The sequence below is a fragment of the Mustela nigripes genome, chromosome 5, assembly GCF_022355385.1.
Source record: "Mustela nigripes isolate SB6536 chromosome 5, MUSNIG.SB6536, whole genome shotgun sequence".
NCBI classification, from domain to species: Eukaryota; Metazoa; Chordata; class Mammalia; order Carnivora; family Mustelidae; genus Mustela; species Mustela nigripes.
In genome coordinates this window covers 149,685,447-149,703,703 of record NC_081561.1, presented here as the reverse complement: position 1 = coordinate 149,703,703, position 18,257 = coordinate 149,685,447, and the positions used below count along the sequence as shown (strand labels likewise).

Sequence of the window (18,257 nt, the reverse complement as noted above, 5' to 3'; positions counted from 1 at the left end):
ACCTTTTGTGGTTCGAGTCCATCACCAGCTGAGAGAATAAGGAAATACTCCCTATAGTAACTTTCCTCACCTTCCTTCCCAACAAGATTCCATTTTTAAGAAAATTGTTTTGCAGTCCTCGCACCCGTATTTGGTAAACTGGAGACCCGCGTGCTGGGAACAACAGTGGCACGAGAGAATTTAACGCATACAAAAACGGAATATCAAAGTCTCAGAAAAACATTTGTCCTCTGCAACAATGGCAAGAACCCTCAAAATGACCCTCACCAGCTCCTCTTCCTTGACCTGCCCTCAGGTACAACTCTGTCCCCACTCAAACTCCTGACTCGTTTCAGGCACTCAGAACTTGCAGGAAGAAAAGACTTCAGCTAATTTTTAGGTGAACTTTGCTTTTAATTCCCTCCCATTTAGGTTTTAAGATAACACTCAAGAAGAGAAAACTTATTTTTCAGCTAAAATGACTTTCCTTTGTCTTCCCTTTCCAGTTCACCAACAAGCTTCTGGCAGGAGTTAGGAGAGCTGGTTCAAGCAGGACATCAGAATCCCTGTTAATGCAGCACGGGTTTACTAAGCGACGCCCAGCTACCGGGCTGGGGATCAGGCAGCAACGGGCCTGGGCCCACAGCCGTGCTCCCCTTGGTGTGTCTTGCTGTCTGCTGATGTCGACCTTGTACAAGAGTCAGGGCAGACAGAGGCAGAGCAGACAGAAGACCGGCCCAGGGTCCATCTGTGGGACGAAGGCCCACTCCTCTGTTTTAGAACGTTATTAGACAGACACGCTCCTTGTGCGTCCAGGGTTGACATGAAAATCAGTGTATGTGCAGTTCCAGAAAAATCTGTTTCTACGGTGGATCCATTACTGGACTTGTATCTGGTGAACAAATGAGTGATTTCCTTAACCCCAACCGTCTGTACCTGGAATGTTCATCTGCAGAGGCCTGACGAGGTCCGGGTGCCTCAGCGGGTTCCCCGAGTACACGAACCACTCCTTGACGGTGGGGCAGGGGCTGGCGCCATCTGAGTGAAGACAGCAGGGTCAGGAGAAGCGCGTGAGTATCAATACTGGTCACCAGGCTAACGCGCGAGCACACCCAGCTCCACTGGGGGCCAATTTCAAGTTGGTGAATACAAGGAGTTCTCACATCCCCACAGCGTGCTTCCTCCTGGGCTCTCGCATTGCTCCACACAACACTTAGGGAAAACTGGGAGTAGCACAGTTCTTTCTAGTCTTTAATTCAGTGTTTTGTGCAACTATCAAGACTATTATTACACTAGACAATTTAAAAAGCTAGCAGGAATAATCTAGAACAAAGGCATTTCCGTATGTTGGATTGTTAACTGCTATTAAAAATTCAGTCCGTCTTCCGTTCTAGCTTACTCCGTGAGCAAAGCCAGAAGGTGGCTTTCCTACTCGACATGCTCACCTACCTTGGGGTCACCAGGCTGCTGTCTTTCCAGCACTCGAACCCGATGCTTCCCCTCCCCCAGGGCGCTCAAGACCACCCCCTGGCCCTTTGGGACCTGGCTTCTTACCCTACACGGGCCCAGCCCTGCTCAGACCACCTTCAGACTCACCCCATCCAAGGCATTCTCCATGCAAATGCGAGCTTTTTGGTTTTTGCTTTTTTACAATGAAAACTGGACCAGGACACTGGTCCTAACTGAAGATCCCACAACAGCAGCCCCCTGTGCCAACAGAAGGGTGCAGACCTGGGAGCACGCCAAGCCTCCAGCTCCCACCCCACTGCATGCTGCCAGCCCCAGCACCCCCAGCTGCACCTGCACATGGTGACCCGCAGGGTTCCCGAGTCTCTGGCCCATCACCCCCCAGGGATGTGTGCTGTTGGGCTGGGTCCCCAGGGAAGCCGAAGCCGTCTCTGGCTCACCCCCTGCTCCTCAGCTGGCGAACCTCACACCCTCAAACTCACCGTGCCTTTTCTCACCTCCTCGGCCCATGTCCACCACACCCCCACTCCAAGCCCGCTTCTCTCCTCGCCCCGACTTCCGTGCTGTCCGCCGCAGCACTTTGGCCAACACTGCACACGCCACCGTCCCCCCCTCACTGCCACCCAACTGAGCTCCTGAGACCTCGTCACAGTCCTTAGTCCCAGCACGACGCCCAGGGCAGATGCCTGTTAACACAAAGTTTAATAAACACATTCAACTTAAATCTCACAAACACAAAAAGAAAGAAAGAACTCTGAAAAGTGTTCTTGTAGTTGTTAAAAACAACCCCCCCCAACTCTCTATGTAACCCTCTTGGCCTATGTATTCATTACACTAAAAAGCAGTCAACAGAATGAATATTTCAGGTCGCTGTTTCTGAACGGAGCGCACTCTCTCACACCCAGAGACAGACCTCACTAGGCGCAGTATCTCACGGACAAGAGCTCTCCACCAGCCTGCCGGCTGTCTTTTTGGAAAATTATCAAAACATTTACAAAACCACATTTTATACCATCTTTCAACTGAAACTGTTCTAACCCTCCACACCCCGGGGTTTGGGGTCGCCCTCTCAGAGCTTTAACGTTGAAGAACGCAGGAAGAAGGCACGGCCATCATTTACTGGACACTTACTAGGGAATCTACCTGGAGAAGTCAGTTTTGGGAAATGCCACACACCGGTCAGCTACTCCGCTACAACCCAGGAAGAAAGAGCCGCCCTCGAAAACCAGCTCACCAGGCTCCACACACCCCAGATCTGCACAAACCAGGCCGAAGGGCAGCATGGACTCCAGCGTCCTACTTCTCCAAGTTTACATCACCACAGACAGCAGATTCCTTCTTTTCTTCATAATTTAGACCAGTGAGGATTAAGTCCATATTAACTACAGTTTCTCCTAATTAACAAAAGAACAAAAGCTTTTGCTTTTCAGGTGAATGACTTAATTCCAATGAGTCTCAGTGACCACGCCACGCAGCCACAGACCAAGAGTGCGCCGGCTGCTTAAAAGGCAGTACCTAACGGCTACTGACAGAGGCGTGAACAGGAAAACCCATAACCCTTACCACATTAGAAATGGACCAGCCAGAGGATGCAAGGTCCAACAGACCTGCTGATCGGAACTGTTACTCCTTGAATGAAATTCTATCTGAAACTACGGCAAGGACGCAGGAAATGACAGCGATACAGACAGTGCTTTCTCAGGAGGGGCAGGGCGGGTAGAGGTGAGCGGTCACTAGGCAGCGTCTGCAGGTTCTCTTGCGCCCTGCCCTCACCCTAGTGAGCTGCCGGGCAACAGGAGCTCCGTCAGGGTGCCTTCCCTCCTTCCTCTCCCACAGGAGAGTAAGAGGGCAGCATACAGTGGCTAGAAAATGTGTCAGCATTTACAAGGAATAAGCATTATATGATGACTTATCCAAACCTAAATATTCATGCAGCAGCATTTTCACTTTTTTTTTTTTTTAAGATTTTTTATTTATTTATCGGGGGGGGGGGGGGGGGGGGGGGAGAAGAGCGAGCACAGGCAGACAGAATGGTAGGTAGAGGCAGAGGGAGAAGCAGGCTCCCTCCTGAGCAAGGAGCCTGATGTGGGACTCGATCCCAGGACGCTGGGATCATGACCTGAACTGAAGGCAGCTGCTTAACCAACTGAGCCACCCAGGCATCCCGCATTTTCACTTTTAATCCAAATTATCCCTCCTACAGACACAAACTTCCCAGTCCTTCAAAACCCAGAGCCAGGAGCAAAGTGTTACCCGAGATCCTCTTAAAATAAACAGATATTGCTGAAAAATGCTAGAGGTTAGCCGATTCTCTGGGATACCACATAATTTCAAAGGTTTTTCTATAAAATTCCTCAAAGAAAACAAGGGGCAATGAACTCCTGGATACTTGGTCTGAGCAATATTGTTTTTGGATTCATCTCCTGAGGCAACAAAAGCAAAGGCAAAAAAGCAAAAATAAACTATTGGGACTTCAACAAACTAAAAAGCTTCTGCCCTAGGGCACCTGGGTGGCTCAGTTGATTAAAACGTCTACCTTCAGCTCAGGTCGTGATCCCAGGGTCCCAGGATCAAGCCCTGCACTGGGCTCCCTGCTCAGCGGGGAGACTGCTTCTCCCTCTGCCCACCCCCGCCTGTGCTCTCTCTTACTCTCTCTCTCAAATAAATAAATGAATAAATCTTTAAATAAATAATTAAAAAGCTTCTGCCCAGCAAAGAAAATCATCACTATAACCAAAAGGTAACCTAGTGAATGGAAGAAATTTGCAAATCACATATCCAATAAGGGTTAGTATCCAAAGTATATAAAGAACTTCTATAACTCAACATCAAAAAACCAAACAATCTGATTAAAAAATGGGCAGAGAACCTGAAGAGACATTTCTCTAGAGAAGACATCCAGATGGCCAACAGACACATGAAAAGATGTCCAACACCACTCATCATCAGAGAAATGAAATCAAAACCACAGTGAGATCTCCCTCGCACTGTCAGAACGGCTAAAATTAACAACACAGGAAACAACAGGTGTTTGTGAGGACTCAGAGAAAGGGGAGACCTTGTGCAGTGTTGGTGGGAATGCAAGCTGGTGTGGCCACTCTGGAGAACAGCACGGAGCGTCCTCCCAAAATTACAAGTAGAACTACCATGTGATACAGTAATTTCATTTCTGGGCATTTACCCGAAGAAAATGAAAACACAAATTTGAAAAGATCTATGAACCCCTATGAACCCCTATGTTTGCTGCAGCATTATTTGTAACAGCCAAGATACAGCAAGAGCCCAAGTGTCCAGTGACTAATGGACAGACAAAGAGCTGGTGCATGCAACACACACACACACACACACACACACACAGAAGAGTATCAGTCAGCCCTAAAAAACAATGAAATTTTGGGCAGCATGGATGGATCCAGAAGGTCTCACGCTAAGCGAAATAAGCCAGACAAAAACAAATACCAAATCATTTCACTTGTATGTGGAATCTACAAAACAAATGAACAAACAGAAACATACTCCTAAATACAGAGAAGAACGTGGTGGCTGCCCGAGGCAAAGGGGGTGAGATGATGGGTGAAAACAGGGAAGGAGATTAAGAGGCACAGACTTCCAGTCATAAAACCACCAGGCATGGAGATGAAGTCACAGCATAGAGAACGCATCAACAACCCTGGAAAAAGTGTATTCGGTGACCGACAGCGACCAGACTCCATGTGCTGAGTGCCTCGTAATTTATACAAATGTCGGGTCGCCACGTTGTCCACCTGAAATGAATACAGTACTTTATATCAACTTACCTCCATTAAAAATTTAAAAATAAATAAATAAAACTGCCTAAATAGGAAAGACAAAATTTCAAAGGTTTTAGCCTGGTATGCACTTTGAAACTATAGCAGAAATGTTTACAACAATTTGGTTAATCTGAATTAGAATGAAATAATCTTCTTAAATGCCTAAAAATCAAGAAAGAGAAGAGGAAACTTGAGTTTGGCAATTCCAAAAAAAACAAAAGTCGATTTTCTCACTCAAACTTTCAATTTGCTCGGCTCTGTGTTCAAAGGGATAAAGAAGTTGAGAGAAGACCTTGCTAGTTTAACTCCCTTCAAGCCGTAATATATTTTTTTAAGACTTTATTTATTTGACAGAGAGATCACAAGTAGGTCGAGAGACAGGCAGAGAGAGAGGAGGAAGCAGGCTCCCCGGTGAGCAGAGAGCCCGACTCGGGGCTCAGTCCCAGGACCCTGGGATCATGACCTGAGCCGAAGGCAGAGGCTTAACCACTGAGCCACCCAGGTGCCCCAAGCTGTAATGTTTTATATAGAAAATGGGAAAACGACATGATCAAACTTGGTCTCCTGCTATTCCCAAACAACAGAAACATCGATGCACACTCTACGATCGTCTGTATGTAACGAAGATATTTTGCCTGGAGCAAAGCTGTGCAATGGTCCACTCTCGCAACCCGTCCCCCACGGAAGCTCCAGCTAGCTTTCGCTGACCACTCTCACTTGGCCTGCAGGGGCAGGGAGGGCCTGTGGGCAGACGTTGGGGGCAACAGCAGGCGAGGGGAGAGTGAGGAGAATTCGTTGATTACAATCGCTCAATTTTTAAGTTTAATAAACCACCCCTCAGGCTTTTAAAGAAAAATATTTGTCCTTGTAGTTCTGGAATATAAGGCTGGTTTAATCTGTATTTATATATGGCCTGAGTCCTGAAAAAAGTTAAAAAATTCCCCACACGTACTTTTTTGCACAGACAGACCTCAGACGGTAATGAGCTGCTGGCCTGTAGGCGCTCTGTGAAGGCACCGCACGCCTGGACTGCCCGTGCTGAGGCCACCAGCCTCCTCCTGCCGGGTGGGCTTCCCAGGGTGTCAGTGAGCGAGCAGGCGGCTCTTCCCCAGCTCTGCTAACGACCTGAAGGAAGGGAGCAGGACAGGCTCTGCCTTTGGCATCTTTCCAGTTCTTTTCTGTTTCCTAAAATACACAAGGCTTCGCGGTGACACAGTAAGCGAAGACTCTCACAAGGAGACGGAGCTGGAATCTGAAGGAAGAAGTGCCGTAAAGTCACGGTGATGACTGCGCGATGCTCCCTCCCGGGGCCGGAACACGACGCGGCCACCGAAGCAGCGCACACTCCTCTGACAAAACGCCGGCAGGAGTGTCACCAGCACCCCCACATCACCGGACGCGCTCTCCAACGTGTGGCCACAATGAGGGATCTGTCCGGTGCCCGCACCTTCCGGCTCAGACCCCCAGGGTCTACAGCTGTGCAGGTGTCAGAGGCTGGGTCTAGGGCTCAGGGTCTACACCTGCGGAGTTAAAAATGCCTTTGGTTCCAAAAACACCTCACTTTAAACAAGTGGCTCCCACTTGTCCATCAGGCTGGGCGCAGAGAAAGCTGCTGAGCTCGTGCTCCTGCCATCTGCAACTCAACCATTACCATCACCCTTTCCCGAGGAAAGCTGTGCGAAATGAAAACACTCCTGAAAGGCTAATATTCTAAACATAAACTCAAGAATCTGCTGATGCCACCTGAACAGCTTCTGCGAGCTCAGCCGACAGCCAGTGGGGACAAGGACATCAGGCAAACAAGCTCATAAACCGAGAGGAGCTTAGAAGGAAAAGCACACGCTTCTTTCAGAGGACGGACTTCTGATGAGGAAGTTAGTCTGGGGTGTTTTTTACGTTCAGAAGAAGGGACAAACAGAATTAATCAGAAGACTGGCCTGAGCCAGAAAAACAAAAGTTGTATTTGTCAACACGGATAGAGTTTCTAGAGCAATGCAAGTGAATGAGACCATCTGCGCGTAAAAAGGCTAAACGTGGTGTAAGGGCCTTCCACACGGTGGGGGTGGCAGTGGGCAGGGGTTGGAGCAGGGGCAGAGTAGGTGGGGGGTGGCAGAGACGGGGGCAGACCTGCCGGACCAGTCCTCTGACTGACACCTCCATTTCCGGACACATTTCTGCACCACCGCATTCCTGAGCTGGACAGAGGCACTGCTCGGACTGCAGCCTAGGGAAAGAGCGTCCAACCAGAACAAGAAAGTCTCTGAGACAAGCAGAATCTGCAGCTCAGGACTGTGTGACAGCCAAGGGACTGGAGCACAGAACACCAGAGCAGGCACTGCGCAGAAAGGAGCTTCCAAAATCTGAAGAGGTGACCCTGAGGACCTCGTTGAGAATTGAGCTCTAACGTGTCCAGAGCAAAACGCAGGGAGGCTGGACAAGACGACAGATCTGCCCCGCCATGTAACCAGTGGACCCTACAGAGCTCCACAATATCAGAGTCCTACCAGCCAATGTGCAGAGACCCTCATTAGACACCTAACACTCAGGTGACAGACAGCCCAGGAAGGCCAAGCCCCAGGAGCAGGGCCATTCCAGCTCCAGAGTGAGAGTCCCCACAGACCCAGCCTAAGAAAGCTTAAGGCAATCCCTGAAAGGATCAGGTAAATTTACTGCCTGACAGAACACAATACCCTTCACAGATCCAGAATCTTCCAGGCTGCGATCAAAACACAGTGCGTTTGAGAATAAGCAGAAACACATGCCCCCTTATGAGGATGAAGTCAATTAACAGGCACAGGCCCAGAAGAGAGGGAGCTGATGGAATTAGTGGACAAGGTCTTGAAAACAGGTACTGCATAAATTTAAGAATTTATTTATTTTTTAAAAGATTTTATTTATTTGACAGAGAGAGACACAGTGAGAGAAGGAACACAAGCACGGGGAGGGGCAGAGGGAGAAGCAGGCTCCTCACCGAGCAGGGAGCCCGATGCGGGGCTCGGTCCCAGGACCCTGGGATCATGACCTGAGCCGAAGGCAGACACTTCATGACTGAGCCACCCAGGCGCCCCAAATTTAAGGATTGAAAGGCAAAGCTGAGCATGGGGGCGCAGGGGGTGAAGACTGAGACATCGCCCGGGACGGGCTAACAGCAGAACAGGTGTCGCAGAAGGAAGGCTCAGCGAACCTGAAGCAAGCGCAGCAGGACTCAGTCACACAGAAGCACCGAGAAAGGAGGCTGGAGGGCAAGCCCGGGTGTGTGATGGGCACCACGGGCAGTGAACCAGGCCGGAAGGGGAGGCCCAGAGTGAGGAGGAAAACAACAGCCAGGAGACAATGTTCGATGGAACAGAATTCACTTTCCTTCAGATTTGGTAGGAAATATACACTCTTTGGTCTAAAAAGCTCAGGAATCCCAAGCAGAATAAACAGGGTGTATCACTCCAAAGCTCGGCCTCAACAAACTGCTGGAAACCAGTGCAGAGAGAGACCTTACGGACAACCGGAGGGAAACACACTTGTTACAGATGAGGAACAACAGTGGGGATGACCTCAGTCACCACACGGCAGCCGATGCGAGCTGGAGATAACACAACATCCTTGCAGTGCTGAACAACAACAAAATACCTAAAATTATATATACAGCAAAACTATACTTCTGAAATAAAGATATTTTCAGGGGAAAAAATTAGGAAATAAAATGAGCACCAAAAGAAGTGTAAAAGCAAGTTCTCTAAATGAAGAAAGCTGATACCAAAGGACATTTGGAGCTACACAAAGAAATGGAAAGCACCAGAAATGATGCACTTAAGAGACTTCTCATTTGTAAACTGCTCTAAAAGGCAAGTGACTGTTTAATATAATGGTTGGAAAATGACAGTCAATGGGCCAAATCTGATTTGCTTGTTTTTATACAGTCTGAAAACTATAATAAGCTCACATTACTTTAGATTAGAAAATTATCAAAAGAAGAGTACTTTGTGATAAAGGAAGACTATATAAAATTCAAATTTTGCCACAAGGAAAAAGTAGATTAAGCTTTATGGAGACACAGCTACGCTCCTGTGACACTCGTGTCTACAGCGCAGTAGCAGAGTGTACTTGTCACACAGACTACAGGTGCCCCTCCAAGTCTGTAATATGTATTATCATCTGGCCCTTCACAGAAGTTCGCCAGCCCCTGGTTTAAAGGAAAAGTAAGAATCATATTACAATATTTAAAACATATGCATAATCTCAAAAGATTACACGTAGGTGACATTCTTGACATGACCAAACATTGATGCAACATTCTTGCAAAAACCAAGATACAGAGATTAAGGACGAACCAGTGGTGAACAGGGGACAGAGCCAGAGGGCAGGACACAAAGGGACAGCATGAGAGAGCTCCTTCATGCGGGTGGACGGATTCTGCGTCCTGACATCGAACAGAATCCACGAAACCAGACACACACACAGAAATAAATAAATGAGTGAACGTATAACAGATGATGAAACTGATGAACGTCTGTAATGTAGTTAATAGAACCGCACTAATGAGGGGGGCCGGGGGCTTAGTCAGTGAAGCGTCTGCCCGTGGCTCAGGTCATGTTCCCGGGGTCCTGGGACCCAGACCTGCATCAGGCTCCCTGCTCAGCGGGGGACCTGTCTCTCCCTGTCCCCTGCCCCACTCATGCTCTCTCTCACTCTCTTTCTCTCAAAGAAATAAAGACCTTTTAAAAAAAAATTAAAAAATAAAAAATAAAAACTCCCAGCAAATCCTCTACAATGTAAAATTTTTTTCATGGTTATCTTTTTTTTAATCATGACAATCAATGCAAAATCACTTGCAGTTAAGAAAGAATATGGAGAAGAAATCACGTAAGAAAAAGAAATAGAAAAAATTATTTAAGTACTATCTGGTCCCAAAGTTTATTCCATACATAGGTTCTTTGGTTTCTGTTGTTCAGTTAGTGTCAATGTCTTGCTCACGCCTTCCTCAGGGCACAGAAGCCCCTGCACTGGGACAGCATGCGTGGGACAAGGCAGTAGGTGCTAAGACTCTGATGGCAGCTGGGTCCAGAGAGCCTCGCTGCTCCACAGCAACAGACCAAGGACAAGGACAGCACCTGGGTCAGACTGTCCCGACCCACAGGCTATGTGAAGGCTTACTTCCTGGAACAACAGCAGGACATTAATACGTCTGTAAAGAATGGAGTTTAGGCAAAAGGACCACAGACACGGTTTCAGTGGGATCTTACTGCTTCTGCCTCCGGTCCCAATCACGGTGTGCACAGCCCCGTTTCTCATCTAACGCTGCCAAGTGAGGCCAGAGCCCCTGGACGCCTGTCACAGGGGAACAGGACCTCACCTCAGAGGTAACTACACGTGTGAAGCATCACTCGTCTTTACTATGAAGAGCCGTTCTCTACCCCCGTGCCCCCCAACTCTTCCAAAAACAGAGGATTTTCCAAACTGTGAGGGAGGCCCCCTAGCTCTCCTGCTCTGGCCACCGGCAGTCCTCTCCCACTCTCTTGCTGTTGCCGCACAAGGAAAATATAGAGGAGAAAAACCTAAATAAAAACACTCTAAAGGAGGGACACCTGGGTGGCTCAGTGGGTTAAGCAGCTGCCTTCGGCTCGGGTCGTGATCCCAGCATCCTGGGATCGAGTCCCGCATCGGGCTCCTTGCTCGGCAGGGAGCCTGCTTCTCCCTCTGCCTCTGTCTGCCTCTCTGTCTGCCTGTGCTCGCTCGCTCTCTCTCTCTGACAAATAAATAAAATCTTTAAAAAAAAAAAGTGTTAAAAACACTCTAAAGGAAAACTTTGCTTATACTTTAAAATATGATGTACTAGATTTTATGGAATTATTTTATGAAAATCACATTTGGAAGAAAAATAAGTAGACATGGTCTTCTCATAATAAACATACCCCACACTCCTGCAGGAGAACAAGGTGTTTTTCCAGAAAACACAAATCCTTTTATGGACTAAAACTACAACATTTTATAAAAACAATGCGCTCCTCTAATGAATACTGCTCAGCGGTCTGCTAATCGGACAGAGCTGTCGCACGGCGATGACCCTGAACGTGCCACAGATGCGAGTGCGCTTCTCAATTACAGATTTTGCAGAGACACAAAAACCCTTTCATTTATCTCTGTTCTGACGAGAACGCGTTCGGCTCGATCCGGTGTGTCTCGGCCCGCGGAGCCGGCGGCTCACCTCTGCCGTCGCCCAGCAGGAGGGCGTAGACGCGCTGCCGCACCGGGCGGTAGACGAAGGCCTGGCTGGGCAGGGCCTGGTCCAGGGCGTCCTCCAGCGTGTTGCCGCACTCGATCTCGCCGCTGCTCATGATGCTGTACACCAGGTAGCTCTCGGCCTGCACGTGATGCGCTCTAGCCACCTGCACAAGATCCAAACACAGCTGCTTTCCCCTCGGACACAAACAGTGACCTTCAGAAGGAAAAACCAACACCGGTGCTTTTAGGCCCTCGGAAGTGGGTCGCGGTCCCTCGGACTCACGGCACGGAGCCGTGCCAGCGTCCTCTCCTCGGCCCTTGGAGGCTCCAAGCTGTCCACCACGCCTCCCGACCTCCCACCGCCCGCCGGGCTCCGCGCACGGACTCCGCGGCCCCCGGCCTGCTGGCGCCTGTCGGGAGGCGTCACTGTGCGGACCCCAACCGGCCCGAGCCCACTCCCCGCTCTCCAGCCCGACCTCCTGTCTTCCTAGAAACAGGCCCCGTCACTGCCCTCCTCAAAGCACCCTCACCCTAACTTTCAAGGCCCCAGTGTCCTCTTCCCAGGACACCAACCCACCTCGCAGAAACCAGCCCCAAGGGAGCACCTTCTCTGCTCCTCAGGAATACTCGAACCTTCTTCATCCGCACTTGGGCTCCAGGAAAGGCGCCTCTCAGGGCCCTCCCACCTCATAGGCCCCTCTCTCATTCGGGTCCACCTTCTGCTCCCAACCGCAACTCACCTCCCCTTGCCTAATGGGGTCAGCCCACACGGGTCCTGTAGTAGTTATCTGGTCCGACCTCCCTGAGTAAACTGCACTTTGCTGGGGTCACAAACCGTACCACAGTCACTCAGCTGTTCAGTAATTCCTTACTGAGCAAACACAGGTACTGCACACCCCGTTTCTGCCTTATAAACCAGCAATGTGGGCACAAGGTAGGTGACAAGACACAGGGCTGCATTCCACTTTCTCCTCATAATGAAGCTGTGGGGCGCCTGGGTGGCTCCGTGGTAAAATCCTCTGCCTTCGGCTCAGGTCATGATCCCTGGGTCCTGGGATCGAGCCCCACATCGGGTTCCCTGCTCGGCAGGAAGCCTGCTTCCTCCTCTCTCTCTGCCTACTTGTGATCTCTGTCAAATACATAAATAAAATCTTAAAAAAAAAAAAAAAAGGAGCTAAGGGGCGCCTGGGGGGCTGAGTCAGTTAAGCCTCTGACTTAGACTCAGATCATGATCCCAGGGTCCTGGGGGAGAGCCCTGTGTCTGGCTTCCTGCTCGGTGGGGAGCCTGTTTCTCCCTTCCCCTCTCCCCTGCTTGTGCTCACTCTCTTGCATATAAAGAAATAAAATACTTTAAAAAAATTAAAGAAAGGAGCTAAGATCACAGGCCTATAGTAATCTACATACCGCTTTTATTTTTTCTGTGAACTTTTTTTTTAGAGTTTATTAATCTATTTGACAGAAAGAGCGATCACAAGCAGGAAGAGAGGCAGAGAGGCGGGGAGGGGGGAAGCAGACTCCCGGCTGAGCAGAGAGCCTGGTGTGGGGCTCGATCCCAGGACCCTGAGATCATGACCTGAGCAGAGTCCGATGCTTAACCCACTGAGCCACCCAGGCGCCCCTGTGAAGAACATTCTCACTAGTACAGGAGTGATTTATCCAGATTACTACTCAAAATTCAAATCCAAACAGTCTGCCACAGAAGGCATCTAAAATGTGGTGTTAGGACAACTTGGAATGTTGAAAACTCTGAATCAGTATTCTTGTTATACATACTTTTAAGCAGTTCTAGTCATTTTGATTTGTTTTTGTAGAATCGAATCTTACTCTATTCCTCCGTTCTTCAGATATAAAGTAGGTTTAATGAAAGTGCCAACCTCACAGAGCTATCCTCAGGGTTAAATGCGTCAACGCAGACAGTTAATGAGACCGGCACGCGAGGCCTGGCCCACAGCGCGTGGTTCCCAGCGTCCCCACTGTCACGAGGCCACACACATTACTGAACGTCTCTCTCCTTGCTGAAATGTCTTGAAATCAGGATAGCAGAAAGCTTGCAACTTTAAGGTAAGTAAGGTTAAAAAATATTTTTTAAAGGATTGTTATTTGATTCTCTAACGGAAGGTCAATGGAACTGAGCTATTTCTTTCTCTACGTGCTCCTTCTGATACTGAATCTACCGACATTATAGTTGTGTTTTTAACGATCCTTTTGAGGCAAAATAGCTTGACTTATTCTCCTATTGCCTCTTCCATATCTGAGTCTTTTTCATTTTCAAGAGAGATGTATTTTAACAAATCTATCTAGAAAGTTGTAACAAACCGTATTCTCCCTACCAAGAAATCTTCAATTTTGCCAAGTGTATAGAATCTGAGGGAATACAGGGGTTTTCAGGTAAGTTCTCTATAATTAGAACTTTAATCCACTAATTAGATCAGAGTCTTCTAATAAGTACCTTTTACCGCTGCCCTTAACTATAGATCTAGACAACACTCCACACATGGAAAAACCTTAACATATTCACCTAATCTAAAAATCCTAACATAGGATTTTTAATTCAGTGTAATTCAGTGTATCCAACATTATGGCAACCACATAGGTCTCTGGCCATGGTACGTGCCTAGGGTAACAGCCATGCGCTACAGCCTTCTACCAAAGAGTTTCTAGGAGACTGTGTGGGGTTGAAATTCTTACATGTTGGAATTGGAGTCACCTATCTGATAGGGCTAGAAGACTCCGCTGTGAACAAATTTTAAGGAAAAATGTAAAGAGAACTGAAGAAACTTCACACGATTATCTTCAAAGACATCATGAAGCCCACAATCAATGGGAGAGCCGTAGCGCAGCCAACACACGGTCCCTTCACAGCGGCCCAACTCCCCCTGCAGGCAGGCTTCCCGCTCTCCTCCCCATCCGAGGCTCTTCCACCACCAAACTTCCTGAAGGAGCAAGCACCCGCAGCTCTGGCTTTTGCCTCCAAGGTTCTCTTAAAACCCTGGCCATCTGACCTCCACCAGGCCCCAGTGTGACAACGGCTCTCTCAGGCCTTGAACCCCTCCTAACTGCCAACCCCAACAGCCACCTAGCCCCGTTTCCACTTTACTCTGCAGCACTTGGCAGTCCTGGCCATTTCTGCTCTCATTCTTAAAAGCTGCCTCCTTGGGTTTCTCCCCTGGGGTCAGCGATCCTCATTCCCCTCCTGGTCGGACCACCTCTCTTAGCGGATGTTTTCAGAAGGCTCCATCCTACACAACCCTCTCCTTGGAGGGTTTCCATGACCACGTACAGTCAGATGACTTCTGGATGGCTGTCTCCTGTCCAGTAATGGAACTTGAGGCCTGTTTTCAAAGCATCGGATGGTCTTTCCTAGGTACCCTCTGGGTCAAACTTTTCCTCCCCACCCTTAAGTCACGGGGACTCCTATCTCAGAACACAGGAGGGCCCTTACCTCCACAGCAAGACTGACTTTTGAATGTTTCTTCCTTCCCTTTGCCATTGTCCTAATTCTAGCTCTTTTGTGTTCTACCTTGGTTTCTGCAACAGCCACACCAGTGCATTCTCTCAAGTATAACCAATGTTTCAAAAAACACATCCCTGATCACATCACACTCCTGTTTAAAGATATCCAATACCTCCTCAACATGTATAAAAACCAAGTCCTAAATTCTTTCATAAGACACATGCTGCCCTTTGTGGTCTCACCCAATCTGTCAGAACTCTCTTTGCTGGAAACTAGGGGAGATGGGGGAGATGACCAGGGTGTCCAGTAAAAGAGGAAAGGTCACGGATGGGTCGTGTTGGGATGGTGAATGGAAGTCAGGGTCCGTGAAGAGCTCACGCCGAGAGGACATTTGCACACCATACACAAATGGGAAATGCGTGTGAGTTGGGAACCAGCAGGGGCCAGGTCCTGTTCCGCAGGAGCTCTGGGCCAGCCAAGCAGCAGACTGGCCCTCTTCCAGACAGGGAGGCAGCCTGCGTGCTCTACTTTGGCTCTGCGGTTCCTCTGCCTGTGTGCCTTTCCCCATCCCGTCCTTCAGGCCAACTGCTACAGGGGCTCCAAGGCCGACACCCCGCACCGCCTCTGACGCCTAAGTCCAGGAGCAGGGGGAGGCTTCCTGACAAACTCCTCCGTGCTCCCGCCTCCACACGACTGACGGCGACGGTCTCAGTCCTCCACGTGTCATCAGGGAACACAGATGTCGTCTCGCGAAGGGTCAGACTGGCAGTCAGACGGCGGGTCAGTCAGAGGACCGGGCTCTGTCGAGTAGGAGCTATGTGACTGCAGACGGTGTCAGTTAGCCCTTTCACACCCGTGTCCTCACGTGGTAATGGAGGCAAGTGCGTCCAGCATCAGGACAATTAAGTGAAATGATGTGGACAGTGCCTTCTGGTCACGAGTGGGGAACCCACTCTGCATGGTCGGTATTAACCCAGCATTCCTGCAGCCAACCTCATAGTAAAACCAAATGAATTTGAGCAAAGTTAGGTCTAGCCCTTCTCTGTTCATTTTCCCGACTTTGAGTAATGAGTCTGTTCAGATGACTTCTAGTTCCCCGCTGGGATCTGGCCTCCCCACCTCCACCCCCGCCCACCTGTACTTCTTCCTACTGTCCGACTACACTTCCACCCGGAGTTCTAATCCCGCCCTCCCTCCAACTTCTACACATCCTTTACTTCTATGAAGCACTTAAGGATGCTTCCAGGTAGGATCATTTTAACCCCTTCATACTTTTTCACCTATAACTCTCTTAACAGACACATCACAGGGGCGCCTGGGTGGCTCACTGGATAGGGCCGCTGCCTTCGGCTCAGGTCATGATCTCAGGGTCCTGGGATCGAGCCCCGCATCGGGCTCTCTGCTCAGCGGGGAGCCTGCTTCCCTCTCTCTCTGCCTGTCTCTCTGCCTACTCGTGATCTCTCTCTGTCAAATAAATAAATAAAATCTTAAAAAAAAAAAAAGACACATCACATCCTACTTCTCACTATAATTTTTTATGTTAGCAAGTTAGCTTATCTGCTACAATGCATGCAACAGAGAAAGAGGTGAGACTTCTCAAGACAGAAGAACCATGGACTTGTATGGGAAGGAGGAGAGCATCACTGAAGGAGAGGCAGGTACAAGAAAAAGGGAATAGAGCCTTCAAGGCTTCCTGAGCAGCTACTGCAAGACAGTGGGACAGGCCAAAGGGGCTCCACAGTGAAAAGAAACAAACACGACCCCCGCCCTCACAGCACTGTTGCAAGCATGAAGTTCCAGCGAGGTGTATGTCACAGCAGGTGCCCAGCGGCGGATGGCCAGGGGCCATCTCTGAGTGAATGACCCCCCCAGCCATGACAAAAAAGACTAGCAGGCATTACCTAGCATGGGGGCAGAAAAGCACCTGCAGGGCCACGACAGACCAGCTGGAGAAGTGGCCGTAGCGAGGTAACGGCAGGCCATAGCTTGCTTAAGGCTACTGTTTCTACTCTTCAAAGAGTTATGGAACCCAAATCAAGGGTTTTATTTCTGCATGCACCACAGTAAATGGATCGGAAGGGGCCAAAGTCTACACAGAAGAGTTGTCAGAGATTCCTGAGTCATCCAGGAAAGCAGCAGCCTACACCCGGTGGCGAGACTGACTGACTAGCTCCAAGGAGAGAAGAGTTACAACGACCAGGACAGAGAATTCCCAGGTCTGTGTAAGTGGACGGAAGACGGAGACTGTCAGGGCCACAGGTTTGTGGGTATGAGATGACGTGTAGGGGCGCCTGGGTGGCTTAGTGGGTTAAAGCCCCTGCCTTCGGCTCAGGTCATGATCTCAGGGTCCTGGGATCGAGCCCCACATGGGGCTCTCTGCTCAGTGGGGAGTCTGCTTCCCCCTCTCTCTCTGCCTGCCTCTCTGCCTACTTGTGATCTCTGTCTGTCAAATAAATAAGTAAAATCTTAAAAACAAAACAAAAACAACCAACCACAACAAAAAAAAGAGATAATATGTGTAACCCACCTAGCACAGAAGCTCACACATGTAGTTAATAACTAGTAACCCACCATAAAAACCTCAAGGGCTCTGTGTTGCTTTGAGAATTAAGTCCCAACTCCTAGTGGGGCATGTTAACAGTCTTCATAATCTGGCTACACTCCACGTTTTCCAACCTCTCTCCCCATATCTCCCCTAAGACCCCATACTCCAGCCTACTGGTCTACCTCGTACCCCAAGGCAACACCTATTTGTTACCTAGTCCAGCTCCCACAAAGGTCTGGTTCACTCTTACCTCTTCAGGAACATCTCTCTGTATTTACCCCAGTCATCACTCTCCTTCCAATTCCCAGAGCTCTCTTCTAGGATAGGCAGGCACCAATATGAAGCATACTTTATAATGTGAGCTGCCAATGCACATGTCCTACCTACTAACTACACTGCTAGGTCCTGCCCTGTGTCCCCCACAGTGCCTTAACTATGCAAGAAGTCAATAAATATTCACTGGCAAATCCATCAATCTGTCAACGGGTATATTTTCAATCATGACATCCCAGATTCAGACAGGCATATCTACGTACCTTTAAAATTTCAGGGTCTGAAACCATAGTTACTTGTTTGACTTCAGGCTCCATATACATGTGGTCTTGTTTAATTGCAGGGTCTGTACACATGGATGCTTCCAGTTTAAATTCAGGATCTGCCCCTAGAGGTAACTTTTGCTTGATTGCAGTGTGTGCATATATGGGAACTCCTTGCCTAGATTCAGGATCTATACAAATGGGAACTCCTTGCTTGGGCTCGGGGTCCGCACACATGGGAACTCCTTGCTTGGGCTCGGGGTCCGCAC

General features: G+C 49.0%; 1 protein-coding gene across 5 annotated transcripts in view; it reads right to left on the bottom strand.

Moving 5' to 3' along the window:
- Positions 1-18,257, bottom strand: part of FAM120B (family with sequence similarity 120 member B) — an 88,815-nt gene that overhangs the window by 58,226 nt on the left and 12,332 nt on the right. The window contains exons 2-4 of one of the 5 annotated variants that reach the window (XM_059401472.1): positions 17,989-18,257; positions 11,437-11,617; positions 916-1,017 (exon numbers count right to left, since the gene is read on the bottom strand). The exon at positions 17,989-18,257 is cut by the window's right edge and continues 1,449 nt beyond it. In XM_059401472.1, coding sequence (XP_059257455.1) covers positions 916-1,017; positions 11,437-11,617; positions 17,989-18,257 — 552 coding nt within the window. Of the gene's footprint in view, positions 1-915; positions 1,018-11,436; positions 11,668-17,988 lie in introns of all 5 variants that reach the window. The other 4 variants (XM_059401475.1, XM_059401474.1, XM_059401473.1 and 1 more) reach the window with 4 other exon arrangements.